The following is a 16,543-nucleotide window of genomic DNA, read 5'->3' on the forward strand; positions in this document are numbered from 1 at the left end:
GCCAAATCAGTTCACTTCAAAGTTCAAAATCCAGACTAAAGTGCTGATGTGCGATGATAACTCCAATGATGTGCAATATAATTCCAATGATGTGAAGAGGTCTAAATTGGGTGCAAAAAGGTGCTTTAAAGAATGCTTTAAAAGACGTTCCACACTTGTCCAGACACAATGCAGGGCGTGGACGGCAACAAGTTTGTTGCCCTTCCTCAACACAGGCCGTGTTTCGATAAGGTCTTTATCAAAAGGAGGAACTCTTCACATCATTGGAATTAAATTGCACATCATTGGAGTTATCATCGCACATTAGCACTTTAGTCTTCGATTGGATTTTGAACTTTGAAGTGAACTGACTTGGCTTTGTTTAAGGATGGCTGGGTCGCTCCTCTGCTATGTTTAGCTCATCGGACTTTTCAGCTAAGTATTTGCTCAATTTTGCCTTTTGCTTCTTGGCTTTATGAACAGAGTGTACCCTGTGTGCCATCTTTATATTTATATTCATATTTATATTTGTATTCGCATCTGTGTTTGTTTATGTTTATGTCTTTTTATCTTGTGGTTGTATGTGTTTTAAGTGTTTTGATGACTATTAAAATTAATTAAAAAAATTAAAACATTTTAAAAAAATTATATTAATTAAGGTAATAAAGCATTATAGTGGTTATTATATGATAACTTTTGTACATTATACTCAGGTCTCTTGAGTTTTATGATTTATTGGATAGTGTGTAGAAGGGATTCTTTATTTTCTTTATAACTAAGTTTCAATGGCAAAAAATGCAAGGTCATGCACCTTGGCGGCAAAAATCCATGCAGGACTTACACCCTAAATGGTGAGATCCTAGCAAGAACTGTAGCAGAACGTGACTTGGGGCTGATCATTAGCAAAGACATGAAGACTGCTAATCAAGTGGAGAAAGCTTGTATCCATAGAAGCTTCGTCAGCTGTAAGCCCGAGGTCATAATGCTGTTGTACAGATCCATGGTGAGACCCCATCTGGAATATTGTGTACAATTCTGGAGGCCACATTATCAAAAAGACGTGCTGAGAGTTGAGTCGGTTCAGCGAATGGCCACCAGGATGGTCTCGGGACTCAAGGATCTCCCGTATGAGGAACGGCTGGGTAAGTTGCAGCTATACTCACTCGAGGAACGCAGAGAGAGGGGAGACATGATAAAGACATTCAAATATGTCACGGGCCGTATCAAAGTGGAAGAAGATCTCTTTTTTCTTAAAGGACCCATAGCAACAAGAAGGCATCCGTTGAAAATCAGGGGAGGGAAATTTCATGGCGACACCAGAAAATATTTCTTCACCGAAAGGGTGGTTGATTGCTGGAATAATCTTCCACTACAGGTAATTGAGGCCAGCAGCGTGCCAGATTTTAAGAAAAGGTGGGATTGGCATGTGGGATCTCTTCATCGAGGAAGTTAGGGGTGGGTCATTAGTGTGGGCATTTTGTATGTTTCTTTGCATCCGTTCACCAAGTTTTACAGGGTCGATTTGGGAACCAAGCTGGATGCTGCTTTTGGTTCCTCTGTTTTGGCAGTGGGCTAATCGGTCCCACCCTGATTCTCTGGGACTGCTCTTACATCCCACTGATTCCAGAATAAAGTGGGATTATACAAGAAGGAAAGATTAGATTCTTACCTTTGCTGATCTTCTTTCTTATAAATCCACACTTTATTCCAGGAACACGCCCTGTATTTTTCTGATTCATTGATTGTCTGCCTTTCAAGTACTGGCAAGCTGGATTTCTATTTTCTGACTAGCCTTTATAGAGTAAATCAAAAACACTTTCACAATGGTAAGATGCACAATGTCAAATGGTAAATTAGTGACACAGTGCAGGCCGGAATATCAATTTCAAATGGAGGAAAAAGCCTCAGACAAAGGCCTTCCCTCCTCCACAATGGTGGAATAGCGGTGGCGGGGCATTCACCTCATTGGATAAACAGTGAAACGCTGACCACCATTGGTGTACCGATCAATGAAGATAAGTTGAAAGTTTTCATCTATCCCATATAATTTTCTTTCATTTTATTGTACTTTAACGCAGTGCAGTGTCTGGTTTATACTAAGGAGGTTTTCACAATATCTGAGTCTTTTTAGCCTTTATAGATTGCCATCTGATTGGGTTTAGAACTCAGTTTTGGGGATGTCTCTAGTTAGGGCGCCCCCTTCTATCAGTGCTTGCTGTTTCTATTTATAGCACTGTTATTATTCAGTTTATTAATGTTTGATATCCTGATTCAATTATGTTTACTTGTTGCTGTTTTGCATTTCTAATTGTGAGCAGAATACATTTACTTGTCGGAGAGTGCCCCCGTTCTCCTTTCTCTTGTTATTATCCTCTACAGATGTTCCTGGCTGTTTTGCTACTGACTGATGTTTACAGAACCAGTGACAGTGATGAGGTATGAGAGGGAAGAGTTTAAGTTTCTGAAATTTGAGACTTCCTACAAAGTCCTGGTGGGTAGATGTAAATAACACACTGGTCCTGGAATAAACTGTGGATTTACAAGAAAGAAGATTAGCAAAGATAAGAACCTAATCTTTTGTTAGATTGATGTTGGGGTTAAGTATTTTTTCTCTTTGTTTCATAGACTGCCTTCTATTACCTAGAGATCATGAAACGAGGTCGGCTACCTAGCAGTAGTGAAGAGTCAGATGAGGACAATGACAGTAAGTACTGATCCTTTTTGTGTTATGTTTTGTAGTGTACCAAATGTAGGTGTGCCTCAAAACCATGTTTCTCTTTATGGCAGCTTAAACTTTTATTGCTTATTGAAAGCTTCTATACCACTACTAATTTTATTTATTTATTCAGTTTTCTATACTGTTCTCCCAAGGATGCTCAGAACAGTTTACATGAATTTATTCAGATACTCAAGCATTTTTCACTGTCTGTCCCGGTGGGCTAACAATCTAATGTACCTGGGGCAATGAGGGGATTAAATGACTTGCTTAGGGTCACAAGAAGTATGGGTTTGAACCCACAACCTCAGGTTACTCTCCCCTGGGGACTGGGGAGTGTGCTTATGTGTGTGTACACTCATGTGTGTATATGATTGTTTATTGTTTATTCAAATTTTTGATTAAACGCTTTATCGATACTACAAAGCGTTGTACAAGGTTTAAAATAACATTTAAACAAATTTAACATAAAACATATCTTTACATAAAAATTTTCTAGACTGATGACAATTACATACAAGGTAATTATGGACCTGAAGGCCCCTAAACACAAATGGGAAGGAGGGGAGAAATACAATTAATATAGAAAATGTGAGAAACACTTATGGTAAACACAAAAGGGACTGGGAAATTGAATGTAAAAAAATAACAGTAGATTAATCTCTAAGTTTCAGATAATCAATTAAAAGCTTCTTTAAAAAGAAAGCACTTTAAATTACTTTTAAAATTTTTTATATTTTGGATGGATCCTTAGGAAAAGGAAACTACCATCCTTCTATTCATTTTGCTACCCCTCCATGTAGTGGTCATCTATTGACTCCCTGATAAGTCCCTTTCCTCCTCTCTCACTGACTTTGACGGCTGACTTTTCCTTCTTTCTTGAACCTTCATCCCCTTCCCTCATCCTTGTTTTTTTTTTTTAATTCACGTCAGTGACTACTACTTCTACTACTTTTTGTCATTTCCTTGTCATCAGGAGCAGATGAATCCAGACAAGTGGGTTGTGTCCACTTACCAGCAGGCGGAGATAGAGAGCACAGATTCGAGCTCTGCCATTTATACGATGGTCTGCTCACTGGACCATCAGTATTCTCTTTCTCCTCAGGCAGATGGATGGTCTCTCCTGCTTCTGGTTTCATATTTTGCCTGGCATGGAATGGAAGTAGTTGCTCAGTCCAGCCTGGTTTGGTTCCTGTTGTGGCTTTGCTGTCTCATTTGAGCATGGGGTTAGGCTACCTGGGTGCCTATTCAACAGCATAGCTGGTGGTGCCAGTTCCTTGCAGAAGTGGTGGTAAGAGCGGATAGCGTAGCTGGCTTTAAGAAAGGTTTGGACAATTTCCTGGACGAAAAGTCCATAGTCTGTTATTGAGAAAGACATGGGGGAAGCTACTGCTTGCCCTGGATCAGTGACATGGAAGGTTGCTACTCCTTGGGGTTTGGCCAGGTACTAGTGACCTGGATTGGCCACCGTGAGAAAGAGCTACTGGCTTGATGGATCATTTGTCTGACCCAGTAAGGCTATTCTTATGTTCTTATCTCCCGGACCCTCATATATGCTAGTCCTGCACTCCTCCCTCCTTCCTCACATTGAAAAAATAAATAATACAATACAATAAAATTGTGGCTAAACCCAGAGGGAGTGCTGGGATAGGAGATGTTTCAATATCAGTTAACCACAATGAAGAGAACATCTGCGATCTCAACTTACCACAGTGAGTATGTTACTCGGTTGGCCATATAGCATACTTTGCTTGGGTATTTGGAGAACATTCATTTTATTTGAACCTGAAGGGGAACCAGTGCCTCCCCTGCACCCCCACCCTGTGTCTTGCAGTTGCTGCTGCTGCTGCTGTTTGAGCGGCTGCATGAGTTTTTTCGGGAAGCTGTCTGAGTTTGCCGTGCTCTGACAGATACTGACAGGAATATAAGGCTGTTGGTAAATATTGGTTTAGTGCCATCGCTAAATGCATGGTGACTTTAGAGAATCTGGGATTTAATCTTTGAATATAAATGCTACCCCATTCTACCAGCCTCAGGAATCATAAGGGGTTGAGGTGGGTAGGGAAGGGGAGGGTTCATGTGTATGATGTATTTAAAATGTTCTGAATTGTTTTATTTATTTAGTTATTCATTCATTCAGTTTTCTATACTGTTCTCCCAGTGGGGCTCAGAATGGTTTTACATGAATTTATTCAGGTGTATCAAGAAAAAGGATACAACTATTTTGAGCAGTTTTGTTATATTAAAATTTTATTTCAATTAAAAATAAAGAAAAGGCTCAAAGAACATCAACCAAAATGATAAAGAGGATGGAACTCCTCTCGTATGAGGAAAGGCTAAAGAGATTAAGACTCTTCAGCTTGGAAAAGAGATGAGTGAGGTGGGATATGATTGAGGTCTACAAAATCCTGAGTGGTATAGAACAGGTATTTTAAATGAATTGATTTTCCACTCTTACAAAGACTAGGGGACACTCAATGAAATTACATCAGAATAGTTTTAAAACAAATAGAAGTAAATATTTGTTTACTCAAGGAATAATTAATCTCTGGAACACATTGCCAGAGGTTGTGGTAACAGTAGATATTGTAGCTGGGCTTGAAAAAGGTTTGGACAAGTTCCTGAAGGGAAAGTCCATAGTCTGCTATTGAGGTAGACATGGGGAAACAACTACCGTATTTTCACGCATATAACGCGCGCGTTATACGCGTTTTTACCTACCGCGCATACCCCTCGCGCGTTATATGCGTGAGCGCGGTATACCAAAGTTTTAAAACATAGTTCCCACCCCGCCCGACGCCCGATTCACCCCCCCCCCAGCAGGACCGCTCGCACCCCCACCCCGAACGACCGCTCGCACGCGCTCCCACCCGCACCCGCATCCACGATCGGAGCAAGAGGGAGCCCAAGCCCTCTTGCCCGGCCGACTCCCCGACGTCCGATACATCCCCCCCCCCCGGCAGGACCGCTCGCACCCCCACCCCGAACGACCGCTCGCACGCGCTCCCACCCACACCCGCATCCACGATCGGAGCAAGAGGGAGCCCAAGCCCTCTTGCCCGGCCGACTCCCCGACGTCCGATACATCCCCCCCCCCGGCAGGACCACTCGCACCCCCACCCCGAACGACCGCCGACTTCCCGACAATATCGGGCCAGAAGGGAGCCCAAACCCTCCTGGCCACGGCGACCCCCTAACCCCACCCCGCACTACATTACGGGCAGGAGGGATCCCAGGCCCTCCTGCCCTCGACGCAAACCCCCCTCCCCCCCAAGACCCTCCGACCGCCCCCCAGCCGACCCGCGATCCCCCTGGCGACCCCCACGCCCCCCCCCACCCCCCTTCCCCGTACCTTTGGTAGTTGGGCCAGAAGGGAGCCCAAACCCTCCTGGCCACGGCGACCCCCTAACCCCACCCCGCACTACATTACGGGCAGGAGGGATCCCAGGCCCTCCTGCCCTCGACGCAAACCCCCCTCCCCCCCAAGAACCTCCGACCGCCCCCCAGCCGACCCGCGATCCCCCTGGCGACCCCCACGACCCCCCCACCCCCCTTCCCCGTACCTTTAGTAGTTGGCCGGACAGACGGGAGCCAAACCCGCCTGTCCGGCAGGCAGCCAACGAAGGAATGAGGCCGGATTGGCCCATCCATCCTAAAGCTCCGCCTACTGGTGGGGCCTAAGGCGCGTGGGCCAATCAGAATAGGCCCTGGAGCCTTAGGTCCCACCTGGGGGCGCGGCCTGAGGCACATGGGCCCAACCCGACCATGTGCCTCAGGCCGCGCCCCCAGGTGGGACCTAAGGCTCCAGGGCCTATTCTGATTGGCCCACGCGCCTTAGGCCCCACCAGTAGGCGGAGCTTTAGGATGGATGGGCCAATCCGGCCTCATTCCTTCGTTGGCTGCCTGCCGGACAGGCGGGTTTGGCTCCCGTCTGTCCGGCCAACTACTAAAGGTACGGGGAAGGGGGGTGGGGGGGTCGTGGGGGTCGCCAGGGGGATCGCGGGTCGGCTGGGGGGCAGTCGGAGGTTCTTGGGGGGGAGGGGGGTTTGCGTCGAGGGCAGGAGGGCCTGGGATCCCTCCTGCCCGTAATGTAGTGCGGGGTGGGGTTAGGGGGTCGCCGTGGCCAGGAGGGTTTGGGCTCCCTTCTGGCCCAACTACCAAAGGTACGGGGAAGGGGGGTGGGGGGGTCGTGGGGGTCGCCAGGGGGATCGCGGGTCGGCTGGGGGGCGGTCGGAGGTTCTTGGGGGGGAGGGGGGTTTGCGTCGAGGGCAGGAGGGCCTGGGATCCCTCCTGCCCGTAATGTAGTGCGGGGTGGGGTTAGGGGGTCGCCGTGGCCAGGAGGATTTGGGCTCCCTCCTGGCCCGATATTGTTGGGGAGTCGGCGGTCCTTCGGGGGGGGGGGGGGGAGGGATGTATCGGACGTCGGGGGGGGGCATCAGGCTTTCAGGATGGGGACAGACCTTCAAGGGGGGACAGTGCACGGAAGTCAGGGGGGGTGAACGGAGAGTCGGGACAGCGCACGGAAAGTCAGGGCGGGCGAAAGGAGCGTCGGGCAGCATGCGCGGTATACCCGTGAGCGCGGTATATCAAAGTTTTTGTGCAAATCATCGTGATTTCTGCGCGCTATATTCGTGTGCGCGTTTTATACGGGTGCGTGTTATTTGCGTGAAAATACGGTAGTTACCCTGAGTTCAATCACTAATAATAAAACCCTAGAGCACGCATGCGTTCTTGAAAATTCGTGATTCCTGGCGCCGTGAGATGTGCTTCTGTGGCAGTATTCTATTTCACACCTCACGGCGCTTGCAGAGGCTGGAGGTGCGCAACTGTGCTCTCTCCAAACCTCCCGGCTCCAGCGGCGTAGGCAGCACCAGTGGTGTACAGCAGCCCCGCTCCGGCCGTTGACCCTCCCGGCTCCAGCGGCGTAGGCAGCACTATAAATGCGCTGCTTCGCGGCCTTTTACTGCCGATTTCCTCTGCCGCGTCTCTGATAACATCATCGGAGACAGAAAGGCAGAGGAAATCGGCAGTAGAAGGCCGCGAAGCAGTGTGTTTAAAGTGCTGCCTACGCAGCTGCAGCCCGGAGGTTTGTCGGCGGTTGGAGGGTCAGGAGCAGGCCAGATCAAGCAGGACAATGGCAGTAAAAGAAGGGGGAGGGGCCGAACGGAGCAGGGAAGGGTAAGGGAAGAGAAGGTAAGAGAAGGGAAAGGGGGGGTGGGGGAAAATGCTGCTACTGCTTCTGCACAGGAAAGGGGGGGATAGGAGGGAAATGCTGTTGCTGCTGCATAGGGAAGTGGGATGGAAATGCTGCACAGGGAAATGGGGAAAAATGACAGACAGACAGCGGGAGGGAGGGAGACAGAAAGAAAGAAAGAAAGACACAGGGGCAGGGAGAGGGACAGAAAGACAGACAGAGAAAGGGGGCCAGAGAGAGAGAATCAGCGGGAGAGGGAAAGGGGGCTGCTTTGAGGGGCGGGGTGTGCTTGGGGCAAACAGCTTTGCTCTGGGGGGAAGACAGAAGGGGCCATGTAGAGACAGGGAGAGGGAAAGGGGGCTGCTTTGGGGGGAGGGGAGTTCTGGGGGGAGACAGAAGGGGCCATGGAGAGATAGGGAAAGGGGGCTGCTTTGGGGGGAGGTGTGCTGGGGACAGACAGCTTTGCTCTGGGGGAAGACAGAAGAGGGCCATGGAGAGACATTTGGGGGGGAGGTGTGTGCTGGGGTCAGACAGCTTTGCTCGAGGGGGAGGGGGAGACAGAAGGATACAGACAGCGGCAAAGGAGAGAGAGATAAAGAAACACAGACAGACAGACACATCTATTATCCCAGGACAAGCAGGCAGCATATTCTTAACGCATGGGTGACGTCACCGACGGAGCCCCGGTACGGACCTTTTTAACTAGAAAGTTCTAGTTGGCCGCACTGCGCATGCGCGAGTGCTTTCCCGCCCGACGGAAGGCACTTCGTTTCCGCGGAGCGAAGAAGACGCATGTGTTTCAACGGCCGTTGAAATTTCAGATTTTGCCTTCCCGCTCGCAAAATTCTTCCTTTTTTGTTCTTTTTCCCTTCGGGTTTCTTTTTCGTTATTTTTTTGTAAAAGAAAAAAAAGCAAAAAACTTTATTTTCTTTTATTTTTCAGGCCGGCCCCGGCGGGGCCTGTTGCCACCATACAGGCCTCCGGTTTTGATTTTGCGGAGGCCGTGTTTCCCTTCATGCCCCCTCAGCCGGGCTTTAAGAAGTGCCAGCGGTGTGCACGCCCGATCTCTCTCACTGACCCGCACAATTGGTGCCTACAGTGCCTGGGTCCAGAGCATCGGGCTGACACCTGCACCCGCTGTGCTACTCTTAAAAAACGTATTTTAAAAAATAGACAGATCCAACAGAACATCCTGTTCGGTACCGGGTCTGCCATGGAATCGGCTGCGCCGTCATCGGCACCACAAAAGTCGGCACCGACTACTTCGACGACGCCTGATCCATCCTCGGGGTCACTGGCACCAGGTAAGCCGGCTAAGAAGCCTTCCACTTCCCTTAAGCGCCTCCTGCCACACCGGCGACGCCGGTCCTCTCGGCATCACGCCGACCCCGCAAACGCTCCGCCCTGATCTCGGTGAGTGCCTCGTCATCGGCCTCCTCATCGACGGGGCATGGAGCGGCATCTATGGTACCGAAAAAGAAAAAAGCGTTACCGGTGCCTCCTCTGGACGACCGCATTGCGGCCATACTCCATAGTCAATTGCAGGAACAACTTCAACAGCAACTCCAGCACTTGTTGCCCGCAATATTGGCCCCGCTCCTTCCGGTACCGGACCGGCCCGAGCCTCGCACCATACCACCGGTGTCAACACCATCGGTACCGTTGAACACCTCCATGCCGGTACTCGCGGCTGAACCACTTCATCCTCCGGTGCCACCCCGCTCTGATGCAGACCCTCCCCGACATCGAGACCGACAACAGTCCCCCCGTGACCAGGACCGGCACCGGTCTTCTTCCCCCGGTACCGTCTCGATGCGCTCTGGCAAATCTCTCTCTAAGACTCGCCACACTGAGCCGTCCGCACCACCGTCCCGCCCCGTGCACACCGACGTCAGGGACCCGGACTTATGGGAAGAATCCCCACCCGGTACCGATGATGAGGCTTCATCCACAGACGAGGAACCCTCGATGGTCGATACCAGTTCCAAACCTGAACAGTCCTCGTTCACAAAATTTCTAAGGGAAATGTTGGCAGCTCTATCTATCCCTTTAGAGTCCGACTCTAAGAAATCCCAGGCTTTCCTTGACGCCCTGGACTTCGAACAACCTCCCAAAGAATTTTTAAAGTTACCCGTACACGACATCTTATGGGAAACTTTTTACAAGAATTGGGAAAACCCCCTCACGGTACCGGGTGCCCCTCGAAAACTGGATAGTTTGTACAGGGTCATTCCTATCCCGGGGTTCGATAAACCTCAACTGCCCCATGAATCCCTTCTTGTGGAGTCCACCTTAAAGAAAACCCAGGGTTCAAGTGTCTATGCCTCCACACCTCCTGGCAGAGAAGGCAGAACGATGGATAAATTTGGCAAGCGCCTTTATCAAAATTCCATGCTTGCCAACAGAGCTAATAATAACACCTTCCACTTCTCCTTCTATCTGAAGCATTTGGTGCAACAACTCTCCTTCATCCAAAAGTACATCCCTGAGCGTAAGATCCCGATTTTTCAACAGCAAATTTCCAGCTTACTCCAACTCCGGAAATTTATGGTGAGATCTATTTCTGACTCTTTTGAACTGACCTCTCGAGCCTCTGCCATGGCTGTCGCCATGAGGCGCTTGGCCTGGCTGAGGGTTTCTGACCTTGATATCAATCACCAGGACCGCCTAGCCAACGCACCTTGTCTTGGTGATGAACTCTTTGGGGAGTCCCTGGACTCAACTACCCAGAAACTCTCGGCACACGAGACCAGGTGGGATACCCTGATCAAACCCAAAAAGAAGACTCCACCTGCTCGCCCCTACAAACAGCAGTCTTCCTACCAACGCAGGTTTTCGGCCAGACCCCTCAACCCGCCTCAGCATCAACAGCCTCGCCGACCACGTCAGCAGCACCAATCTCAAGCACGTTCACAGTCTCACCAACCGGCCAAGCCTCTCCCGCAGTCAAAACCATCTCAGCCCTTTTGACTCTTTTCTCCAGAGCATAGCCAGTCTCCAATCCTCGGTGCCTCTTCCTCAACCTATTGGAGGCCGCCTCACAATTTTTCTCAACCGTTGGGAGGTCATCACATCAGACCAGTGGGTACTCAACATCATCCGCCACGGCTACTCCCTCAACTTCCAGACTCTTCCACCAGACAATCCTCCCATAGAGTCTGCTTCTCATTCCTCCCAAACTCCACTCCTCCTGAGGGAGATCCAATCCCTCCTTCTTCTCAATGCCATCGAAGAAGTTCCCCCAGACCAAAGGGGTCAGGGATTCTACTCCCGCTACTTCCTGGTACCCAAGAAGACGGGAGACCTCCGTCCCATCCTCGATCTCAGGGACCTCAACAAGTGTCTGGTCAAGGAAAAGTTCAGGATGCTCTCCCTGGCCACGCTTTACCCTCTTCTCTCTCAACACGACTGGCTATGTTCCCTAGACCTCAAAGAGGCCTACACTCACATTCCAATCCATCTGACTTCACGTCGCTACCTCCGATTTAAGGTACAGCACCGCCACTATCAGTACAAAGTGCTACCCTTTGGCCTCGCATCATCGCCCAGGGTATTCACCAAGTGCCTTATTGTGGTGGCCTTCCTCGGGTCTCACAACCTCCAGGTGTTCCCCTACTTGGACGATTAGTTGGTGAAAGCACCTACGTCTCCGCTTGTACTACAAGCCACTCAACACACCATCTCTTTCCTCCATCTCCTGGGATTCGAGATCAACTACCCCAAGTCGCATCTGCTTCCCACACAGCGACTTCAGTTCATTGGAGCAGTTCTCGACACCACTCTGATGAGGGCGTTTCTTCCCTCCGACCGCCAACGGACCCTGCTCCATCTCTGCCGTCAGGTGCTCCTTTGTCGCTCTATTCCAGCTCGGCATATGATGATCCTCCTGGGCCACATGGCCTCGACGGTCCATGTGCTTCCTCTGGCACGACTCCACCTCCGGACGCCTCAATGGACTCTGGCCAACCAATGGTCACAGACCACGGATCCTCTTTCTCATCCCATCTCTGTGACATCGTCTCTTCAGCAATCTCTTCAATGGTGGTTGAACTCCTCAAATCTTTCCAGGGGTCTCCTCTTTCATCTGCCCCCTCACTCCAGGATCATCACCACGGATGCCTCCCCCTATGCGTGGGGAGCTCACCTGGGAGATCTGCGCACCCAGGATCTCTGGACTCCTCAAGAGCGTCTACATCACATCAATTTCCTGGAACTGAGAGCCATGTTCTATGCTCTCAAGGCCTTCCAGCACCTTCTCTACCCTCAGATTCTTCTCCTGTGCACAGACAACCAAGTCGCCATGTATTACATAAACAAGCAAGGCGGCACCGGATCTCCCCTCCTCTGTCAGGAGGCCATCCGCATCTGGACCTGGGCCACGGCCCGCAGTCTCTTCCTCAAGGCCGTCTATATCCAGGGCGAACAGAACTCCCTGGCCGACAATCTCAGCCGCATCCTTCAACCTCACGAGTGGACCTTGGATCCTCCCACACTCCACTCCATCTTCACTCTCTGGGGCACTCCTCAGGTGGACCTCTTTGCAGCTCCTCACAACCATCAGCTGCCCCAGTTCTGCTCCAGACTCTCCTCTCCTCATCGTCTGGCCCCAGATGCATTCCTGCTCGACTGGACGGATCGGTTCCTCTATGCCTTTCCTCCACTGCCTCTGATGTTGCGGACGTTATTCAAACTCCGCAGGGACAGAGCCACCATGATTCTCATCGCTCCTCGGTGGCCTCGCCAACACTGGTTCTCCCTCCTGCTCCAGCTCAGCTCCAGGGAGCCCATTCCTCTTCCTGTGTTTCCTACTCTACTTACACAGCAGCATCAGTCTCTACTACATCCCAACCTGTCCTCGCTCCACCTGACAGCTTGGTTTCTCTCGGACTGACCTCTCCAGAGAATCTGTCTCAGCCTGTCCGTCGCATTTTGGATGCCTCCAGGAAACCGGCCACCCTCCAATGTTACCATCAGAAGTGGACCCGGTTCTCCTCTTGGTGTCTACTACATCATCACGATCCCACCTCATTAGCGGTGGAAACTGTACTGGACTATTTGCTCTCTCTGTCCGACGCTGGCCTCAAGTCTACCTCAATCAGAGTCCACCTCAGTGCCATCACTGCGTTTCATGAGCCTATCCTCGGAAAACCTCTCACGGCTCATCCACTGGTTTCCCGGTTCATGAGAGGCCTCTTCAATGTCAAGCCACCTCTGAAGTCTCCTCCTGTCATCTGGGACCTGAATGTGGTTTTATCAGCCCTCATGAAACCCCCTTTTGAGCCTCTTGCCACAACTTCGCTCAAACTTCTAACATGGAAAGTGCTTTTCCTCATTGCCATCACCTCTGCCAGGAGGGTTAGTGAGATGCACGCACTGGTTGCCGATCCACCGTTCACTGTTTTTCACCATGACAAGGTGGTTCTGCGTACCCATCCTAAATTCCTTCCCAAGGTGGTCTCGGCTTTTCACCTCAACCAGTCCATTGTGTTGCCTGTCTTTTTCCCTAAACCCCATTCTCATCCTGGGGAACAGGCGTTGCACACGCTGGATTGTAAGTGTGCCCTTGCATACTACCTTGACCGTACCAGGGCTCACCGCTCGTCCCCTCAGCTCTTTCTGACCTTCGATCCTAACCGTCCAGGTCGTCCTGTCTCTAAACGGACGCTTTCCAACTGGCTTGCTGCCTGTATTGCGTTCTGTTATGCTCGGGCCGGTCTCTCACTGGAAGGTGCTGTCACGGCCCACAGGGTCAGAGCTATGGCTGCTTCTGTGGCTTTCCTCCGTTCCACGCCCATCGAGGAAATCTGCAAGGCTGCCACTTGGTCCTCAGTTCACACGTTCGCTACTCACTACTGTCTGGATGCCTTCTCCAGACGGGATGGACACTTCGGCCAATCTGTGTTACAAAATTTATTTTCCTAATGGCCAACCATCCCTCCTCCCTCTCTGTTAGCTTGGAGGTCACCCATGCGTTAAGAATATGCTGCCTGCTTGTCCTGGGATAAAGCACAGTTACTTACCGTAACAGGTGTTATCCAGGGACAGCAGGCAGATATTCTTACGTCCCACCCTCCTCCCCGGGTTGGCTTCTTAGCTGGCTTATCTTAACTGGGGACCACGCTCTCCTCCGTCGGGCGGGAAGGCACTCGCGCATGTGCGGTGCGGCCAACTAGAACTTTCTAGTGAAAAAGGTCCGTACCGGGGCTCCGTCGGTGACGTCACCCATGCGTTAAGAATATCTGCCTGCTGTCCCTGGATAACACCTGTTACGGTAAGTAACTGTGCTTTCTAGCACCCGTTAATGTAACGGGCTTAAAGACTAGTAACAGAATATTTTTGCTATTTGGGTTCTTGTCAGATACTAGGGGTGTTCAATAATTTATCTACCTGAGTATGAAAGAAAGTAGCAAGCATGTTGAAACAAGTCTGTATATGTTGTGACGCGTCTCAAGGTTGCTCATGCACAGTTGCGCCTCTGTGTGAATCTAACATTCCAAGAGATAGGATCTCAGGAGAGTCATTGTATGAATCAAGTAAGAAACTGCTAGATTTTGAGCACCGTTCAAGGATGTCAGGAGAGTCCTTGTATGAATCAAGTAAGAAACTGCTAGATTTTGTGCACCGTTCAAGGATGTCAGGAGAGTCCTTGTCTGAATCAAGTAAGAAACTGCTAGATTTTGTGCACCGTTCAAGGATGTCAGGAGATTCCTTGTATGAATCAAGTAAGAAACTGCTAGATTTTGAGCACCGTTCAAGGATGTCAGGAGATTCCTTGTATGAATCAAGTAAGAAACTGCTAGATTTTGAGCACCGTTCAAGGATGTCAGGAGATTCCTTGTATGAATCAAGTAAGAAACTGCTAGATTTTGAGCACCGTTCAAGGATGTCAGGAGATTCCTTGTATGAATCAAGTAAGAAACTGCTAGATTTTGAGCACCGTTCAATTATAAAATGTCTTGCAAAAGAAGGGAAAAAGCTAAAGGAGATTCATGAATGGCATGACTGCAGTTTATGGCGAGTCTGCCCCATCATCCTACAAAGTAAAATTTTGGAGCAAGCAGTTTAAGTGGGATAGAAAGTTGAAGATAACCCTCACACTGGATGGCTTGTGGAAGCAAGTTCCAAATGTGCAAGAAAGTTGAGGATTTAATTTTGTCAGATGAATTAAGGTTTCCTGAAGAGCTGAAGAAATTGGCATCTTGGCAGGTACAGTCTGGAAAATGATTCATGAAATGTTGGGCATGTCCAAGGTTAGTGCATGATGGGGGTCCAAGTATGCTGATGCCATGTCAGAAGACCACAAGGCTTCAGTGCTGTCAGGAGAACTTGGAGATGCTCTGTGAAGACCAAGTGAATTTTTTTCATCATTTGGTGACTGGAGATGAGATGCGAGTCTGTCACAAAGATCCTGCATCCAAAATGGAGTCGTGCAGTGGAAGCACAAGTCATCCCCTACCCCAAAAAAGTTCAAGACAGAAAAATCTTCAGGCAAAGTCATGGCAGCTGTCTTCTGAGATGATGGAAGACTTTTGCTTCTGGAGTTCAGGCTACATAAGACAACCATAATCTGGGAGAAAAGACGAGGCAAACTCACAGCAGGTGGGTTGCTTCTTCACAACAATGTGCTGATGCCCATATCACGACAATCAGAGGCTGCCATCCGAGAATGTGGGTTTCAGCAGCTGAACCATTTGCCCTATAGTCCTGACCTGGTTCACATGGATTATTTCCTGTTCTGAGTTTTGAAGAAATCTCTCCGTGGACAATGGTTTTCAGGTGATGAAAATATCAAGGAAGCTGTGACATCCTGGTTTCAAAGAGTGTGTAGTGCAGTGATTAGAGCTGCAGCTTCAGCACCTTGATTAGGGCTCCTTTTACAAAGGTGCTTTAAGGCTTTAATGCACAGAATAGCACGCGCTAGATCTTAACGCCAGTATTGAGCTGGTGTTAGTTCTAGAAGCGTAGCATGGGTTTAGTGCGCGCTAAAATCCTGTGTGCGCTAAAAACACCATCGCACCTTAGTAAAAGGAGCCCTTAATCCCCATTGCCTCAGGTACATTAGATAGAGTAGGAGCCTACCAGGACAATTGGGGGAAAAATACTTGAGTACCTGAATAATTTGTAATCCACATAGAATTGTAGGATATGCGGAATATAAATTTAAAAAAAAAATAAAAAGGGGGGTTAAAGCCATTGCAGGAAAAGGGAAACTATAAGGGGACTACATTGAAAAATAAAACATTTTTTAAAACCTTTTCTTTCTTACTGAGGTAGATAAATTATTGAATGCCCCTTGTACTTTTGACTTGGATCTGTCACTGTTGGAAACAGGACACTGGACTCGATGGACCAGTATGGCTCTTTTTTTTTTTTTTGTATAAACTGTTTATTCACAAAAGCAGAAAATACACGCATAACATAGGGATCTCAATTATGTTTTCCAAGACAAAATAAAAGGCAACCACCCAACAAGAGACCCTAGACAACATTGAGAGTCCAGGCCTGTGTTCTGATAGCCTGGAGCCCTCCAGATCCAATCCGAAAAGCAACCAACCCACCCATCTCAGCCCAAGCCCCCCATCCCCCAAAACCCCTCCCTCAACCCACTGGCAATACAGAGACTACTGGCTTCCGCAAACGATTGACCACCTGGC

The 16,543-nt window shown here is 49.4% G+C and overlaps 1 protein-coding gene across 2 annotated transcripts in view; it reads left to right on the top strand.

The window, feature by feature from the left end:
* The window catches only part of JADE1 (jade family PHD finger 1), a 199,992-nt gene that overhangs the window by 35,553 nt on the left and 147,896 nt on the right, over positions 1–16,543 (top strand). For both annotated transcript variants that reach the window (XM_033939135.1, XM_033939126.1), the window contains exon 2: positions 2,605–2,683. In XM_033939135.1, the coding sequence (XP_033795026.1) occupies positions 2,629–2,683 (55 nt within the window). In that variant the 5' untranslated portion in view covers positions 2,605–2,628. The remainder of the gene's footprint in view (positions 1–2,604; positions 2,684–16,543) is intronic.

Source organism: Geotrypetes seraphini, chromosome 1 (assembly GCF_902459505.1).
Source record: "Geotrypetes seraphini chromosome 1, aGeoSer1.1, whole genome shotgun sequence".
NCBI classification, from domain to species: domain Eukaryota; kingdom Metazoa; phylum Chordata; class Amphibia; order Gymnophiona; family Dermophiidae; genus Geotrypetes; species Geotrypetes seraphini.